The 16,589-nt window shown below is 43.2% G+C and overlaps 1 protein-coding gene across 2 annotated transcripts in view; it reads left to right on the top strand.

Moving 5' to 3' along the window:
• Rasef (RAS and EF-hand domain containing) overlaps positions 1–15,620 on the top strand; it is a 78,830-nt gene extending 63,210 nt beyond the window's left edge. The window contains exons 16-17 of one of the 2 annotated variants that reach the window (XM_070035821.1): positions 3,746–3,822; positions 12,183–15,620. In XM_070035821.1, the coding sequence (XP_069891922.1) occupies positions 3,746–3,822; positions 12,183–12,288 (183 nt within the window). In that variant the 3' untranslated portion in view covers positions 12,289–15,620. The remainder of the gene's footprint in view (positions 1–3,745; positions 3,823–12,182) is intronic. The other variant, XM_070035822.1, reaches the window with a different exon arrangement.
• The last annotated feature ends 969 nt before the right edge of the window (positions 15,621–16,589 follow it).

The following is a 16,589-nucleotide window of genomic DNA, read 5'->3' as shown; positions in this document are numbered from 1 at the left end:
CCTCCTGTAGTCATCCTGGATACAGAGCTCCTCCTGTAGTCACCCTGGATACAGAGTACCTGTAGTCATGTTGGATACAGAGTTCATCCTGCAGTCATGTTGGATACAGAGCTCATCCTGTAGTCATCCTGGATACAGAGTTCCTGTAGTCATGTTGGATACAGAGTTCATCCTGTAGTCATCCTTGGCTATTCCAGAGGCTGTGATCCAAGGATCACAGTTTAAAGCCAGGCTGGACAGAAAAGTCTGTGAGGCTCTTATCTCTAATTAACCTGAAAAAGTCAGATGTGGAGCTGTGGGTCAAGTGATAAGAGTGCTAGCCTTGTGTGAAAAGCGAAGGAGAATGTGAAGCCCAAGACGTACACAGAGACACAGACACAGATTTGTGCTTCGTCTGATATTATCTTGGGTTACACATTAGCAGAAGGAAGAATTTAAGTTCTGTGTGGGTTACTACTTGGGAATGTTTTCTTCCATCACTGTCAGGGTGTGAAGGCTGCCGGGCCTTTAGAAGGACTCTCCTTCCCTTGAGCAGGTCCACCTGTTGTCAGCCTCATTTGATGGCTGGTATTGGTGGCAAGGAAGGACACTTTTTTCCTTTTCCTTTTTCTTTTTCGTGTGTGTGTGTGTGTCCATCCTGACACTTAAACTCAGGGCCTCGGCACTGTCCCTGACTAGTACTTCATCACTTGAGCCACATCTCCACTCTCAGCTTTTTGGTGATTGATTGTAGATAGGAGTCTTGTGGACTTTCCTCTGGGCTGGCTTTGAACCATGATCCTCAGATCTGTTTCCTGCGTAGCTAGGATTACTGGCCATGCATGAACTTTAAAAAGTTTCACATTACAAATTTTAATCAGATGCATATTTTGAGTATTATAACTGCAGACCAAATATGGTAAACATTAAAACTTGACAGTGAAATGCAAAGGAGATGCAGTCAGCACTTGTAGTCATGTCTACTCTATCATGGGTTGAGAAAAGATCAGCAGGCAAAGCAGGCAGCCCTGGCCCTTCTGGGGGTTTTGGAATGTTCTGTCCCCTTCCGGTCTTATTCGTCCTCTGTCTTCAAGGTTTGTTTCCTCAAGCATGTAATGACTTCCAGTTTCCTACATCCTCACATGTCATCCTATGACATCCTGCATATAGAAGTCAGCTTTAGCACAACCTGTGTCCGTGTGTGTGTGCATGTGCATGCACATGCACATGCTGGTACTGAGGTTGAACTCAGGACCCTTGGCTCTCTCTCAGGGTTGGTGCTCTGCTGCTTGAGCCACACCTCTGTCTTTGGGCTTTTTGCTGGTTAATTGGTGATAACACTCTCATAGATTTGTCTGCCTAGGCTGGCTTTCTATGGCGATCCTCAGTTCTCAGTCTCCTGAGTAGCTAGGATTATAGATGGAAGATACATGCACCTTGATAACACTGCTTGTTTCTACCACTCATTTCCTTCTTCCATGGTATGTATATGTTTTCCTATCACTTGGGGCGGCTGGATGCAGGTCCCATTGTGGAGTCTTCCCCAATCTTGGTCTCTCCTCTGTCTCTTTGTTCCACAAAGCCATCAGATCCTCCCCTTACCACATATGGGAATATTAAGCCCACATCGAAGCCCTCAACACACCCAGTTCTTCTTTCTTTTCCTTTTCCTTTTTCTTTTTTCTTTTTGTGCCTATTCTGGGGCTTGAACTCAGGGCCTGGGTGCTGTCCTTGAATTTTTTTGTTCAAGGCTAATACTCTTCCACTTCAGTCACAGTTCTGCTTTCCACTTTTTGGTGGTTAATTGGAGAAATTGCCGATGCTGGCTTTGAATCCTGAGCCTCAAATCTCGGCTTCCAGAGTAGTTGGATTATAGGCATGAGCCGCTAGAGCCTGGCTTCAGTTCACCTTTCTTAAGATAAAATTCTCCTGCTTGTTGGACAGAAACAGAAATAACACTAGAAATTGAACTTGTTGCAAGTACTACTCAGAAAATACCTGTGAGGTTTTATCTCTACCAGGAAGACTTGGTAGAGCTATTCAAGGTTAGACTACTTAATCTGAACTTCAGGGGTTACCTTAGGATCTCCAAAATGAGGAGGAGTCAGATTAGAGAAAAGGATATTGAAAGTGCACACTGGAGGGAAACCAGGAGGAGGACACAGAACTAGAGGGAATCAGGGAAAAACATACACCAGCGGGACCCATCAGCTGCTCTGGACATGGACCAAAATGAACTAAGCAACTCAGTGGCAGCCATGGGAGGGAGGGAACAAGTGGGAAAGAGGGAACAGCTGACGCTATGCAAAACAAAAGACATGTACAAATCACCAATGTGGAAAAAATAACTGTATAGCAAAGCTCATAGAACTCATAAATGTTATAGACCATGATAGACAATTTGTCCTGGGAAAGTTAGAATGTGTTTGTGACTTTAACTGAGCATCACTATCCCACAATACTGTGAAATTTGGGAAATTATGTAACCACTTAATCACAATAAAAAATTTGAAAAAAAAAAAAAAAGGATATTGAGGGGTCAGGGCAACCTAAGTAATTGGAAGACCAGGCAGGTACGAAGGTCTTGAGGTCAGTGGAGAGTTGGGCACCGGAGAAGGACAGAGAAGGCTAGAGTCGTTGGGGTAAAACTGGGAGATCAGCCAAGGCTGCATAAGCAGGGCCATAACCTAAAGAAGAATGCGAAGCAGTGAAGGAATTGAAAGAGAATGATGGTGCACTGGTCACACCCATTAGTATCAACAAGGTGAACAACAGGACTGCAGTGGGCTGATTGCTCCTTAAGAGCACCGGGGTTGCTGGGTGCTGAAATGCGATCTTGATTCGAAGCTAGTCCAAGCAGGAAAGTTGTCTTATTTCCAATTAACTGGCAAAAACGCTGGACTGGAATGTGGTTAAAGTGGTAGAGCACCAGCTGTGAGCAAAAAAGCCAAGTACAAATACAAGAATCTAATTAAAGCACTAGTCCCTGTGCAGGACAACAGCAGAATAAAAGCACCACGTGTAGGTTGCGTGCTCCTGGTTCCTGGTAGGGGAAACAAAGGTGGAAGAGAATAGGCCTTGCTTAGCTGCTGGCACAGAGCAACCAGACTTTTGATGGACATCTAAATCCTGACTGGCTTCTTCAGGGTTTCATTTTATCTCTTAAATTATGTGATAGATAGCATTTGGTAGCCCAAGTATATGAATCTTACATATGAAATCTTACATATTTTCAATGCAAAATAATCCTCTGACTAAAAACTATTTCTGGAATAATTACAATCAGATTTGCTACTTTTTAAATACTAAAATTCCAATTCAGTTTGTGTGTGTGTGTGCGCGCGTGCATGCAAGTGCACATATGTGTGAGTACACACATGCACACGTGTGCATGTGCTGATTCAGGGGGCTTAAACACAGGACTTCACATGCTTGTTTGGCCTTTTTCTCAATTCGAACTGTGTCATTTGAGTCACAGATTACTTCTGGCTTTTTGTTGGTTAGGTGGAGATAAGAATCTCTTAGATTTGTTTGTCTGGGCTGGCCTTGAACTGTGATGCTCAGATCTCAGTCTCCTGAGTAGCTGGGATGACAGGTGTGAGCCTCTGGCTCTCAGCTTGAACTCAGTTTCCTAATTGTTAGTCACTGTTAGCATGCTCAGTGGGAAAGTATGCTTTGCTGGATTTTATTGTTTCTAGTAGCTAAAATGTCAAAAGGCCCAGTTGAAAGCTCTGTTGCTGTGTGTGGATTTCTTTCTTTTCTGCAGACCTACGGGGCGTTGTTCTGTGAGACAAGTGCCAAAGATGGCTCCAACGTAGTGGAAGCCGCTCTTCACCTTGCTCGGTAAGGGGTGTCTTGGGTTGGTTGGAATTGTTACCTAGTTAATGTACACGTCAAATTCCTCCACCCTGGCATGCTGATCAAATAGATGTTTTGCAAAATACTGTGCTGTGTTTCAGCCCAATGCACATGGATATTATAACCCTCAGCAATGCTACTTGATCACCCCCTGAATATTGGTAAAATATCAAACATCCTTACTGCCAAACAAAACAGGTGCATCTGAGGTGTTGTTGACATTTCTGCAAAATGTCAGCACAAAGCTAATAGTTGACTTGTGCAAATCATCTCCGGGAACCAAATTTTAAACACCAGTGTCTATTATGAATACAACTATCTAGTATGTCATTTTTCTAGATGAAAAGGAAAAAAATAGCTTCTAGCAAAGCAAATTGCACATCATGCAAGTTGGAATCACAATGTCAAAATTATTACCTGGGTAATTGTTAAGCTGAGGAAATGGTGTTAATCACAAATAACATTTTGGGATATAGATTAGAATAAGAATTGCATCTTTAAAGAACTTTTATATAAATGTGCATATTTTAATTCTTGAAGTATTTTTAGGAAATTACAACATTACCTGCTTAGTCTCTCTGTGTGTTAGAAATGGAAAGATGATTGATGATTCTTCCTATCTTAAAGGGCTTCTGTAACTACCACCACCACTTCCTGCCCAATATTCGCACAACAGAAGGAAGAAAGATGCAAAATTCAGGATAGAAATTTCTAATTGCACAGAAAACAAATATATAGTTTTAGGCACACAATTAGAGCCTTTAGTGCTATAATTGGCCTCTCCTACTAAACATAGACTGTTACAATACTTTGCAGTGTTTTCAGTGATACCTTTTGATTAATGACTTGGTATTAAATGTCTATAAATTAGACTAACATTAGCTGAGTGGTTGGGTTAGGGCCTTGAAAAAATGGCTGTCCTGACTTGAACAAACCAAGTAAACAGGACTCAGAACTTGAGGTGGCTTGGGTCACATCGGTTTGTGGCAGGGTTGGCAGATGTGCTGGGCTTATGCTTTGACCATTTTCCCCTTCGACTTCAGTCCAAGAGAGATAACCTTCTCCCCAAAGACATAAACAAATCATCTTTGTTTAAAGCAAAAAAAATTCTTTAAACACTGTTTAAACTTTGAGTGTTGCCTAGAACAGGCTAGAATAAAAGCCAACATTTAAACTTGAAGAGATTCATCTAAGTTACATTTTTTTTGTTTCCATATCTTGGCATGCATTTGGATTAGCATTGTGTTTAAGCACACTGTTTTGTTTATTCTCAAGCCACGTGTAATAAAGGAGGAGAATTCAATGAAATGCATTTTTCTTTAGTGAGGTAGAAGTGTTGATCGGCTGTGTCACGTGGCTGTGTTAGTATTTGCAACCTTCCAGGATTCCTGGGTGGAGGTGATGTAGCAGATGTGCCGTATTGCTGGAGGAGGAACGTTGGTCTTTAAAGCATCATTGGACCAGGCTCTGTGTGAGCCCAGAGCTGCCTAAGCTTTGGGCGTGCATTGCATCACCACACTGGAGAAGGACGCTGCAGCCACGCCTTAGAGCAACTATAGCTAGAAACTCAGAGATCCTAAATGCTCCAAAGTCTGAAACTAGGATTGTGGACAGTGGTGGTCAAAGACTTTGAATTTTGGAACATTTCAGATGTTGGTTTCTTGGATTAGGAATACTGAATATGTAAAGTCTACACATGTATTCCAGAATCTACCAAATTCTGAAATTGGAAATCCCCATGGTCACAAGCATTTCAAATAAGAGATAACTCAAGGTGGGTGTGGTGGCTGGTTACTGCCCTATGTATGGGGGGGGAGGTAACTCCGGATTCACTCTTAACCGCACCCCAAAGAGCCATGGAGTCTTAACAAGCCGGCATCTCACTTGCGGTGTCTTCAGTAATCTCTAGAATGGGGAGGGGAAGCTGAATAAAACCACCGCCTTTCTTTTTTATGATTTTTTTTTATTGAGATTAAGTGATTACATAATTTTTGGGGCTGGGAAGGTGGCTCAGTGGTAGAGCGCTTGCCTTGCATGCATGAGGCCCTGGGTTCGATTCCTCAGCACCACATTAAGCAAAAAGAAAAAAGCCGGAAGTGGCGCTGTGGCTCAAGTGGTAGAGTGCTAGCCTTGAGCTGAAGAGCTGAGGGACAGTGCCCAGGCCCAGAGTTCAGGCCCCACGACCAGACCCAAAAACAAATAAAAAAAAATAATTTTTACAAATTTCACAGTATTGTGAGATAGTGATACTTAAAGTCACAAGCACACTTTAGCCTGCACAAGGCAAATGGTCATTATCATGGTCTAGAATGTTTGAATTCTATGAGTGTTGACAATACAACTATTTCTTCCAAATGGGGTGATATGTACCTTTCTTTCCTTTTGCTTAGTGTCAGCTGTTCCCTCTTTCCCTCCCATTCCCCTCCCTCCCATCGCTGCCCTTGAGTTGCTTAGATTGTTTTCATCAATGTACAGTGCCCCGATGGGCCCCTCTGTTGTATATTTCCTCCTGTTTCCCTCTGATTCTGTGTCCTCCTCCTAGCTTCCCTCAGATGTGCGCACACACACACACACACACACACACACACACACACACACACACACACACACCATATATGTGGTCAAGAACATGGAGTCATTTAGAAGTGATACAACAAAATGAGTGGAGGTCTCAAAGTTCCTTTGTAATACCATCGGTCGTCCCAGTGAATGATGTAATCACTACTTAGTGCTCAGTTGTCACGTGGAAGCCTATAAAAGTTAAATGAATACTTGTATCTTGATCACACCCCAAACATGGCCTCTCCTCACTATTGCCTCATAGAAATGGGAGAGGCCATTTGCCTGTCACTTCCTCTGTATTAAATTATGGCCTAATTTGGGTCTAAGGTGTTCAATATAAAAATTATGAGTAGTGCCAGGTACTGGTAGCTCACACCTGTAATCCTAGCTTCTTAGGAGACTGAGGTCTGAGGACTGAGGTTCAAAGTCAGTCTGGGCAGGAAAGTGTGAGATTCTTATTCTCAATTAAGCACCAACAAACCTGGGAGTGTGGTGCCGTGGCTCAAGTGGACAGCCCAGGCCTCGAGTTAAAGCTCCAGGGCTGGCACGTGCACATGTGCATACGTGTGCAGGTACACACAAACACAACACACACATACACTCAAAGAATGAAGCAAGTACATAAAGGTTTTAATTGATTTATGCTCTGCCTGTCGGCTCTGCTTACCGAAGTATTTAAGTCTATAATGGCAATGTTGTATACTCCACAGGTAGAATCCTCATTTTAAAAAGCTTTACAACCTTTAGAAAATAACATATTATAGAAAACACAGAAGTGTTTGATGTAGCTCTCAGAGCGTGATCCCAGCATGGTCCTTTCCACGACTTATCCTATCATAAATTGTGAATTGGAAGACCATATGGATTTGTACTGTCTGGAACAGATTTTTCTTTTGAAAAGACTCTTTGTGTGTAAGTAATGGCCAAACCATTCTGTTCTTCTTGGAAAATCTCTCCATCCCAGGAAAAGCTTCTCCTAGAAACACAATTTCCATAGAGCACTGTTAGGCCATCTTTCACAATCATTGTCATCACTAGATCATAGGCTTTCAATAGTTTCAGTAGTAGGCGCACATTCAACAGGCATTTATTTGGTCAGTAGCCTAAAGTTGAAGAAAAACCAGTGGGTAAAGAGCATAGCAGTTCTGGGCATGAGCTGAGTCCATTATAAGTGTACACACTAAAATATGTGGTTATTAAACATGGTTCTTTTTGGTAAAGTTGTTTTCTGGTTTTCTTAAAGTGGGTTTTGCCTGCTTTTTTTTTTTGGTAGGCCTGACCAAGATGTGGCTGTATATTTAATATCTGATTCCAGGCTAAATAAAATGTGTTCATTATGATGAGAATGGAGCATGTGCAGAGCCCAGTGCTAGATTCAGCAGAATACCAAAGGAAGCAAGGAGGACGCATATTTACCGGGGGGCCACACCATGTGCTCCTCACAGAAGCCTCAGGCCCTCTCATCCCCGCAGGCAGCCAGGAAGTTTTCTTGTGAGGATGCTATGACTCCACACCTGTCTACAGACAAGGAAATGTGGGGATGAAAAGGCTTCAGCAGTTGGTCCAAGTGACCTGGCCAGGCCTGTTCACTACTGGCCTGAATCACTGGCTGGCTACTTCATTGTTGTTAACTCGAGAGCCACCGGCTCATGCCTATCGTCCAGTTATGCAGGAGGCTGAGACCTGAGGAGCCTAATGTGAAACCAACCCAGGGAAAAGGGCCATGAGACTCTTATCTCCACTTAACCATCAAAAAACTGTACGTGGAGGTGTGACTCAGAGGGTGGAGCATCAGCCGTGAGTGAAGAAGCCAGGTGAGAGCACAAGGTCCTGAGTTCAAGCCCCGGTATCATGCACACGCACATGCACACGCACATGCACACGCATGCTTGCACACACACACACACACACACACACACACACACACATTCCTTTCTGTATTCCTACGGCCTTTCTTTTTCTTTTTCTTTCCTTCTTTTTTTTTTTTTTTTTTGTCGTGGGGCCTGAACTCTGGGCCTGGGCGCTGTCCCTCAGCTCTTCAGCTCAAGGCTAGCGCTCTACCACTTGAGCCACAGCGCCACTTCCGACTTTTTTCTTTTTGCTTATGTGGTGCTGAGGAATCGAACCCAGGGCCTCAGACTTGCAAGGCAAGCGCTCTACCACTGAGCTACCTGTCCAGCTCCTCTTTTTCATTTTATGTCTCCTTCTTTTTCTTTTATGTCCCCATAGTTACTGAAATCATCTCCAGATGATCACTTAAAGTTGCCATACTTTTTTTTTATTCCTACCTGTTTTTTAAATACTGTAAGTGCATTCTGAGCTACCAAATGGAATAACTGGAATTTCCACAGACACTGTCCTTCCCTCCCTCCCTCCCTCCCTCCCTCCCTCCCTCCCTCCCTCCCTCCCTCCCTCCCTCCCTCCCTCCCTTCCTCCCTCCCTCCCTCCTTCCCTTCTTCCCTCTTGCTTTCACCAGCCCTGGAGCTTGAACTCAGGGCCTGGGCATGTCCCTGAGCTTCTTTTGCTCAAGGCTGGTATTGTACTACCTGAGCCACCACTGCACTTCCGGCTTTGGGGGGCATTAATTGCAGATAAGAGTCTCACAGACTTTCCTGCTTGGGGTGGCTCTGAACTTGATGCTCCTGTTTCAGCTTCCTGAGTAGTTAAAACTACAGGCATGAGCTACCAGTACCCAGCTGACACAGTATTTCTTTACAATTATCTCCCATTCTATGCTCTTTTTCTCAGGAATCTACCAAAAATCAGTTAAGACCTAGTCAGCCAAGCTCAATCACCATTTCTTTCTTCTCCTGTCTCCTTTCCTGCCTAATTCCCTATGTCTATTGACTTCAGAGCCCTGTTGATACAGTGGTGTTTGTGTCTGTCTCCGAATCTGTATTCCCATCTCTCCTCCTCTGCCTTACAGTTTTCTAACATGATGCCCACAGTGTCTGTCTTAGATTTCCCCGTGTCACGCTTGCTGTCTGTATTTTTTCCACATTGGGATGGAGCTCAGGGCCTCATGCATGCAAGGCAGGCATTCTATCATTGAGCTCCTTTCTCAGTCCCAGTAAAGTGTTTCTAAAACACAATTTATATTTGCTTTCTTGCTCACAGCTCCTCATCAGTGTTCTGTTTCAGTTAAAAGCCTAAGCTCTTCAGCCTGTGGCTGGCAGTCATTTCATTACCCCACTTTACCTATTTCTCTAGTCAATGCCCTTGTTTCCAAAGTGAATACTAGATGTAGCAAACTTAGCATCTAACTGTGTCCAACTCCTTGCTGCCTCTGTTTTTTCCTGCATAATCTTCCCGCACCTGGAATTCACCTTCCAGGTGAGTTCCTGTCTTTCAGGAGTCATCTCAGAGTCCCGGCAGCTATGTGAAGGGTTCTGCACACCGGTCATCTGCTCTGGGTCATGCCGTTGCTTGCTCCGGTCCTTGTTCTCTATCATAGTTCCCTTACCTTGGCATAAATTGGGAATTTGTTAAATGACGACATGACCAAGACTTTGCATTTGGAGGTTCATGAATTTTCTATTGTCTCTGTAATAAATTCCCACAGAAGCGTGGCCTATGCATCTGCCGTCTCTGACAGTTCTCATGACTGCAGTCTGAAAGGAGCTTTTGAGGTGCTGTGTGGTGATCATTCTCTTTGTCTGAGGTTTCATTTTCTCATCTGAGGAAGGGCAGTAGTGCCCTATCAGCGTTTATGTGCATGGAATCTCTGAGGAAGAAAAACGCTCATTAGCTGGCCTACAGCAAGAAGTGATTTCCATTGCTTTTTCTTGCTGAATTCTTTTAAAAAAATTATGAAGTTAGAGCAAATAAGAGCTGCTTGAAACTGTACTGGCTATTTTGGTTGCTTGAAATGTGGCCAAAGTTCAAGAGGCCATGTGCTGTATAGGTTATATGTATGTATGACCTTGAAGACAGTATGCCAATGATAAATTATCTCAATAATACTACTGACTCTGAAATGGTAACATTTTCGCTGTTCAGCATTAACTAAAAGATACTAATGTGTTATTTAAATTAAGCACATCTGTTTCTTTTTATTTTTTTTTTAATCCTCCTTATTTCTCTTTCAGCGGTACTGGGGTTTGGGCACAGGGCCTCACACTTGCCAGGCTAGTACAGTTGGTTATTTTTTGAGCTGGGGTCTTGCTGCCTACTTGGGAGCACACCTGCTCGGCCATCTCTGCCTACTGTCGGCTCCCAGGTGTTGCCGAATCCATTGAATCCGGCTTCTCTCCAAAGACATGAAGTTCTACGGACTCTTCTAGGCATGTGTGGAGCCACAGCCCTCCTACTGTCAGCCTCCCACATAGCTGGAGATGACAGGCATGCATGCTGTGCCCAGCAATGGGATGAGAAGCATGTCTCATGCCATTCCCTTGAACTTCGGTCCTCCTGTTCCTCGTCTCCGCAGGAGCTAGGGTTACAGGCATGAGCCACCCACACGCAGCTTCTTTTTACATTGCATATATACTAAAACATTGGAAGTGAGATGTGGGTCACATTACATTTCTATTGAACAATGTTGCTCTATTGGAAAGATTCCCAGTAGTTTCAGTTAACTGCTCCAGAATGAACCATACCAAAACATAATCTCCTTAAACACCATCTATTTCTTTTTCCTCTCACAATTACCAGAATTGGCTGACTATCAGCTGGAAAGTTCCTCAACTGCTGTTGCTTGAGGTGCCTTGCATGTGTGCAGTCAGATGACGCCCAGAGCTGTGTCTGAGAAGCTGCTGAGTGTCTGCCACCAGTTCGCCCCTTCTCGTGGCTCTGTCCATACAGGTTCTCCTTTCTTGTGGCACTGTGGTGGTCTCTGTGCATTAAGTAGCACTGACCATCTAAAAGGACAGCTTGAGGCCTCGAGCAGGAAGACGCTGAATCAGCCAGGCATGATTAAGCCCTAGATCTGGAAGTCCAAGAGCACCCTTCCCTCCAGATTCTTCAGTGACAGCTATCTGAGAGCCAGTTCTGACCAAGAGAAGAGGACAGAGCTCCACCTCTTGATAGCGTGCTCCAGGCACTAAGAAGGAAAGATGGAATTACCTGAGAGATAGGCTGTCCCACATGATCTTGACCACAGAGCATTCTTGCTGTCTGTCAAGGTGACTTCAGGTCTTCACATTCCACTGCATCTCCAGCTACTGTGCTTCATTATTATTATTATTACTATTCAGTGCTGTCTCTTAAAAGAAACGTTAGAAGAGGCAAAAGAAGACTTGGGTTTTAACTATTGTTATCTCCATTGTCATGACAATTAAAGAATGGAAATCTGTTGCTTTCAGGAGGGGCAGCAAGTATGACCTGAGGAGGGAAGCCGGGTCCCAGAGTGTTGGAGTGGCCTGTGCAGGTGGCAGTTCACACAGCATTCTGACACCTGGAAGTGTGTGTGTGTGTGTGTGTGTGTGTGTGTGTGTGTGTGTGTGTGTGTGTGTGAGAGAGAGAGAAGAGGAGAGGAGAGGAGAGGAGAGGAGAGACCTGGTGGTCAGAACACAGGCCCTAGAACCAGTCTGTTTGATTTGAATCCCATTTAATCAAAGGGAAATTTCTCAACCTCTTTGTCTTCTTTTCCTCACACACACAAGGGAACACAATTAACCCAGAGGGTTCTCGTGAAGTTTTAGTAAGTTGACACCTACCAAGAATTTAGAGCCATGTCTACACGGCTCATGCAGCCCTCGGCACTGCTGTTTATTTCTGTTGAGCCATTTGTGGCTTAAATTTGTACCCGAGTAATCTTCTTCCTTGCTCCCGCCAACCTCCAGGGAAGTGAAGAAAAGGACGGAGGAGGATGACAGCAAATCCATCACCAATCTGGCCGGGACTGGTTCCAAAAAGTCTACTCAGATGAAGAATTGTTGCCATGGCTAAGTCCCAGCCATCCCTGAGACGTCTTCATTTCCACCACACTGAGTTCGGTGACTCATTGGTTCCTAATAGGGTGTGGCGTACCCTGGAGAGGTGTGGGCTGCGCGCTCCAGCTCCATCCACGCCTGCTGAGCTCCTTGCTGTTTCCCAGTGAGCCATTAGATTTAGGCCTTCTGGTACTTTTGTTGTAACTCGTTAAAGATAGTTTGTTTATGTTTGTTATCTGGTTGTTGTGTTTTTTTTTTTATAAAAAACAAGATCACATGCTCAGGTTAATGATGTCTGACAAACCACAGATTTAATCAGGTTCATAAGATAGCTGTTAGCTAACCTCTGCTGGGACTTTCTTACACACTTGACCCAGAGCAGTCCTCATCTGAGGACTTTGAACCCAAGCCTCGCTGAAGCCTGGTGCTCTTGGCTAAGGCACTGGCCCATCGTAGATTTTTTTTTTCCTTTCTGTAAAGTCAGCAGTTTAGCCTCAAAGACCCCATGGTCCCCGGCACCTCTCGGAATTTGTAGCATTCTTAGCAGTAGGAAGGGCTGCTCCAGGGACACCCGCAGAGCAGGTGTCTCACTTTTTAAATATGATTTTTCTCACTTCTGAAAGGATAACAATTTAATTGAAGAAAAAAAGGCTGCATTTTAGGCTCTGATGAAAAAAAGATCTATTTTTTTATGTATAAAGAAAACATGCTTGAAAAAGGATTGAATACAAAGGAAGGCATTGTATAACTTGAGAATACTTAATTTTAAGGTAAACTTGGAAAGTACAATGCCAGGAATGTTGTTCAGCAGAAAAGTATGTACCAGCGGTGGATAAGAGGCCAAGGAACAGGCTGCTGACTGTGGCTGCTCAGGAGCATGGGTTTCTTTGGAGAATAACAAGATTGTTCCAGAATGACAATAGTGGTAATGGTTGTGGACCTTTCTTCATTTATGAAGAAACTGATGCATTGTACACTTTGAAAGGATAATTTATATCTCATGAAGAAGTATCTTGGCATTAGAATGACTTACCATTTGCCATATGAAAATATCCATGTTATTTTACTCTTTCCCATAGTTCAAAGCTGTGATTCAGTGCCAGTCCCCTAACTAACCCCCCTGGTTTCAAACATTAACTTCCTTAAATAATAAGCAACAAAAGAAGTATTAAAAAAAAAAAAGGTGAGTCCTTGGTTTAATTGATTTAATCATCAGAAGCCTGATCAGTCTAGAACCTTAAGTATCTCATAGGTTGCCACACTGAACTAAATGACGTAAAAGCCAACAGAGCGGTGACATTGTTCAGAAAGAAATGTACTCTTTATCTGACTTATGTAGCTGTAACTCTTCTGTACACCGCCTTTGCAAGAACAACAAAAAATGCAACCACAACAACAACAAGAAGCCAGCGGGGTCACTACCTCACCCGAGGTGGATCCGTGATACCTGCTCCCAGGAGTTTGAGCCAATTAATGTGTTCCCAGTGAAAGACTTGAGCCTATCTAGATTCATGTAGGCCCAGGCTCTAAGCAGCTTGCCAACAAGAGTCGTGTAAATGGTCTCTGTGACTTATTGTATTATGTAAGTTCAAAACATTTCTTTTTGTTGAGTGGAAACAATGCCATGCATGTGGCAACCTTCCTGTAGATGATTTTTCTCTTTTCTTTTGGGGTGTGAACCAATACCAGCCACCTGCTCTAACTTATTAGCTTTTTTATTCTTAGCTGGTACTTTACCATTTGAGCTTAATTTCTATTGTGCTGTTTTTTTTTTTTGTTTTTGTTTTTTTAACAGACTTGTCTGACTGGGCTGGCTTTGAACATTGATCCTCAGATTTCATCCTTCTGAATAGCTAGGACTATAAATGGAAGCCACTGGTACCTAGCCTATAGATTGTTATTATGATCAAACTTCAAAGTACTTAAGCTTCATTCTTTTAAAATATGAGAGTTGACTAGATATGTTACACTAAAAAATGATAAATAACTACAACATCATTTAGCCTTTAAAAATGTGCTTTCTCCCTACTAAAGACATTTATTCTTTTTACTGGGAAATTATATCCATCCCCAGTAACTCTGAGTTGCTGTTTGGTAGTTTTTGGTTCCTTGAAAAAATAGGTAGCGTTTCTGACCAGTGTTCATGGGACACTGTGAGAATAAACTGGGTGGGGGGTGCGAGTAGTTATATTTTATGTGGCATGGTCAAACAAAACTTTGCTGTCCCCCCCTCCAGTCTTGGGACTCAGTGAGGTTTGGAGCCCAGGTGAGTTACACATGGGCCATTGGACCTGTGTTACCAAGTGGGACACATATTTGGATGTTACTGCCCAAGCTGTGTTGATATGCATCTTATTATATGACCCTTATTTCTTCCTCAAAATCCTTGTATTTATCTTGCTATTTGTAATAAGATCATTCCTTTGATGCAGATGATCTGGGTCTTTGCTTCTCAGTTATGCAGTGGGCACACTAACTTGATTGGGACATTACCGCTGCGTTTGGACAGACAGACTAGCCATCCTCGAGAATCTGAGTGTGGCTGCACCATGCTGTTTAGGGACATATCTCTAGTTGGCAAATCTGTTTAAGAAAAGTCACCTAATTGCCTTTCGGGGAGATCAACGATTATTTACTCCATATTTTAATTTCATGAAGGTGTTCTCAAATTTGAGGTTTGCCTTCACTAAGAACAAAGGTACTTAGTGCTATTAACTTAGGCTCAGTTTAGTTGTTTTTTGCATATGCCTGTGGGAGTTAGCCTCCTTGTCTCTATTCTCTTTTAATACCACAATTAAGCTGCACTCCTTTTTATGCCTCTGGACACATTGGGTAATATATTAATTTCACTGTGGAAAATAATATTGGATAACGAAGCAATTGTTTACCATTAATTTTAAGTCCTGTTCATTTCCCTAATTTATTTTTTTTCTACTTGCTGCTTTATATGCTGTAGGTGACATTTGATTATTTAATACAAAGCATGATTTGCATAAATTCAAGCCACACAGCCCTCCTGTTGAAGATAAAATTGAGGTTAAAGATAAAGCCTTATTTTCATATATATACAGTGACTGGTTTCAGAGTGAAGGTTTGAGGCCCTTTATTGTATATGTATATAAGAAATGTTGTATGTATATGTTAAGCAGGCCTCTGAGCATTGAATAATTTTTTATGGATTTTGATTTACGTGGTTTACATGGTGTGGGCCTTATTTTGTTTATACTGTTTATTTCTCTTTGAACCATTAATAATTATACCATAAAGTATAATTTTATTGCAACGCAATTATCTAATGAACTACAAATACTTTGTGCCTTGTAAACTCAATAAAGCGTGCTTCTTTTGGCCTTTGGATTGTTTCTTTCTGCTTTGCTGCAGGTATTCCAGAAGCAGCTTTGATTCTGAGGTGGGCTCCCATGAGACCGGATGCTCTGCGAGGACACTGGCCCTTCCAGCCTTGTTGACTAGGAGAAAAGAATGGGTGCATTTGGTTCCATGCTGTGGTGCAACCGTGTCACTGGTCCTGCCCTGGCCCTCCTCGTAACATCTGATCCTCCCCTCCCCATCCCACCGCCTGGCCAACTCCAGGAAGGCTCCCTGAACCCCGCTTGCTTCACATCTGCACTGACCTTTTGTTGTTTAACTGGAAATGTGTCCTTTGCCCACCTCCGAGTGTGCCCCGTGTACACAGTGGAGGAACCTGATAGTGCTGATAGGTGAATAACGACAGCTCCTTGTTCCACAGCCATCCTGGTGTCATGGGGGAAAGCCTAGAGGTGAGGGAAGCCATTCTTTGAACTGTAGATGGGTCGCGTTGTTTAGCTCCAGGAATGCTAGCAGAGCTCTGCTGTCGAGAACTTGCAGCTGCATCTTGCTGTTTAGTCCGAATTGCTTCCCTAAATGGTTTGCTTTGAGTATTCCCCTAAAAGGCTTGAGTCTCCACCCCAAGCACAGCTTAGTCTTTAAAAGCGCTGTGCAAACTGCTTTCGGGGCTGCAGGTCTTTGAGACAGGAGTCCACCTGCAGTTACTGGTTTTCTAGTAAAGACTCCCAATTTGACCTCTCAAGATGGGGCCTTTCTGTTTCTTGCATTGAATACCTATTTAACAGTTTTCCATTGCTGTAGTGAAACACCTGAGAGAATGAATTTAAAAGGAAGAAGCTTATATTTTGGTTCATAGAGGGTCCAGGCCGGAAGCACAAGGAAGAGTGAACTGCTCATCTTACGGCAGCCAGGAACTAAAGGAAAAAAAGAGAGGCTAGGGGCCCACTATCCCCTTCCAGGCCATGTCCCCATGATACCACCTGCCAGAAT

Source organism: Dipodomys merriami, unplaced genomic scaffold (genome assembly GCF_024711535.1).
Source record: "Dipodomys merriami isolate MVZ:Mamm:240054 unplaced genomic scaffold, mDipMer1.0.p SCAF_26, whole genome shotgun sequence".
Classification (NCBI taxonomy): domain Eukaryota; kingdom Metazoa; phylum Chordata; class Mammalia; order Rodentia; family Heteromyidae; genus Dipodomys; species Dipodomys merriami.
The sequence above is the reverse complement of the archived record's forward strand: the minus strand, read 5'-3'. Positions and strand labels throughout refer to the sequence as shown.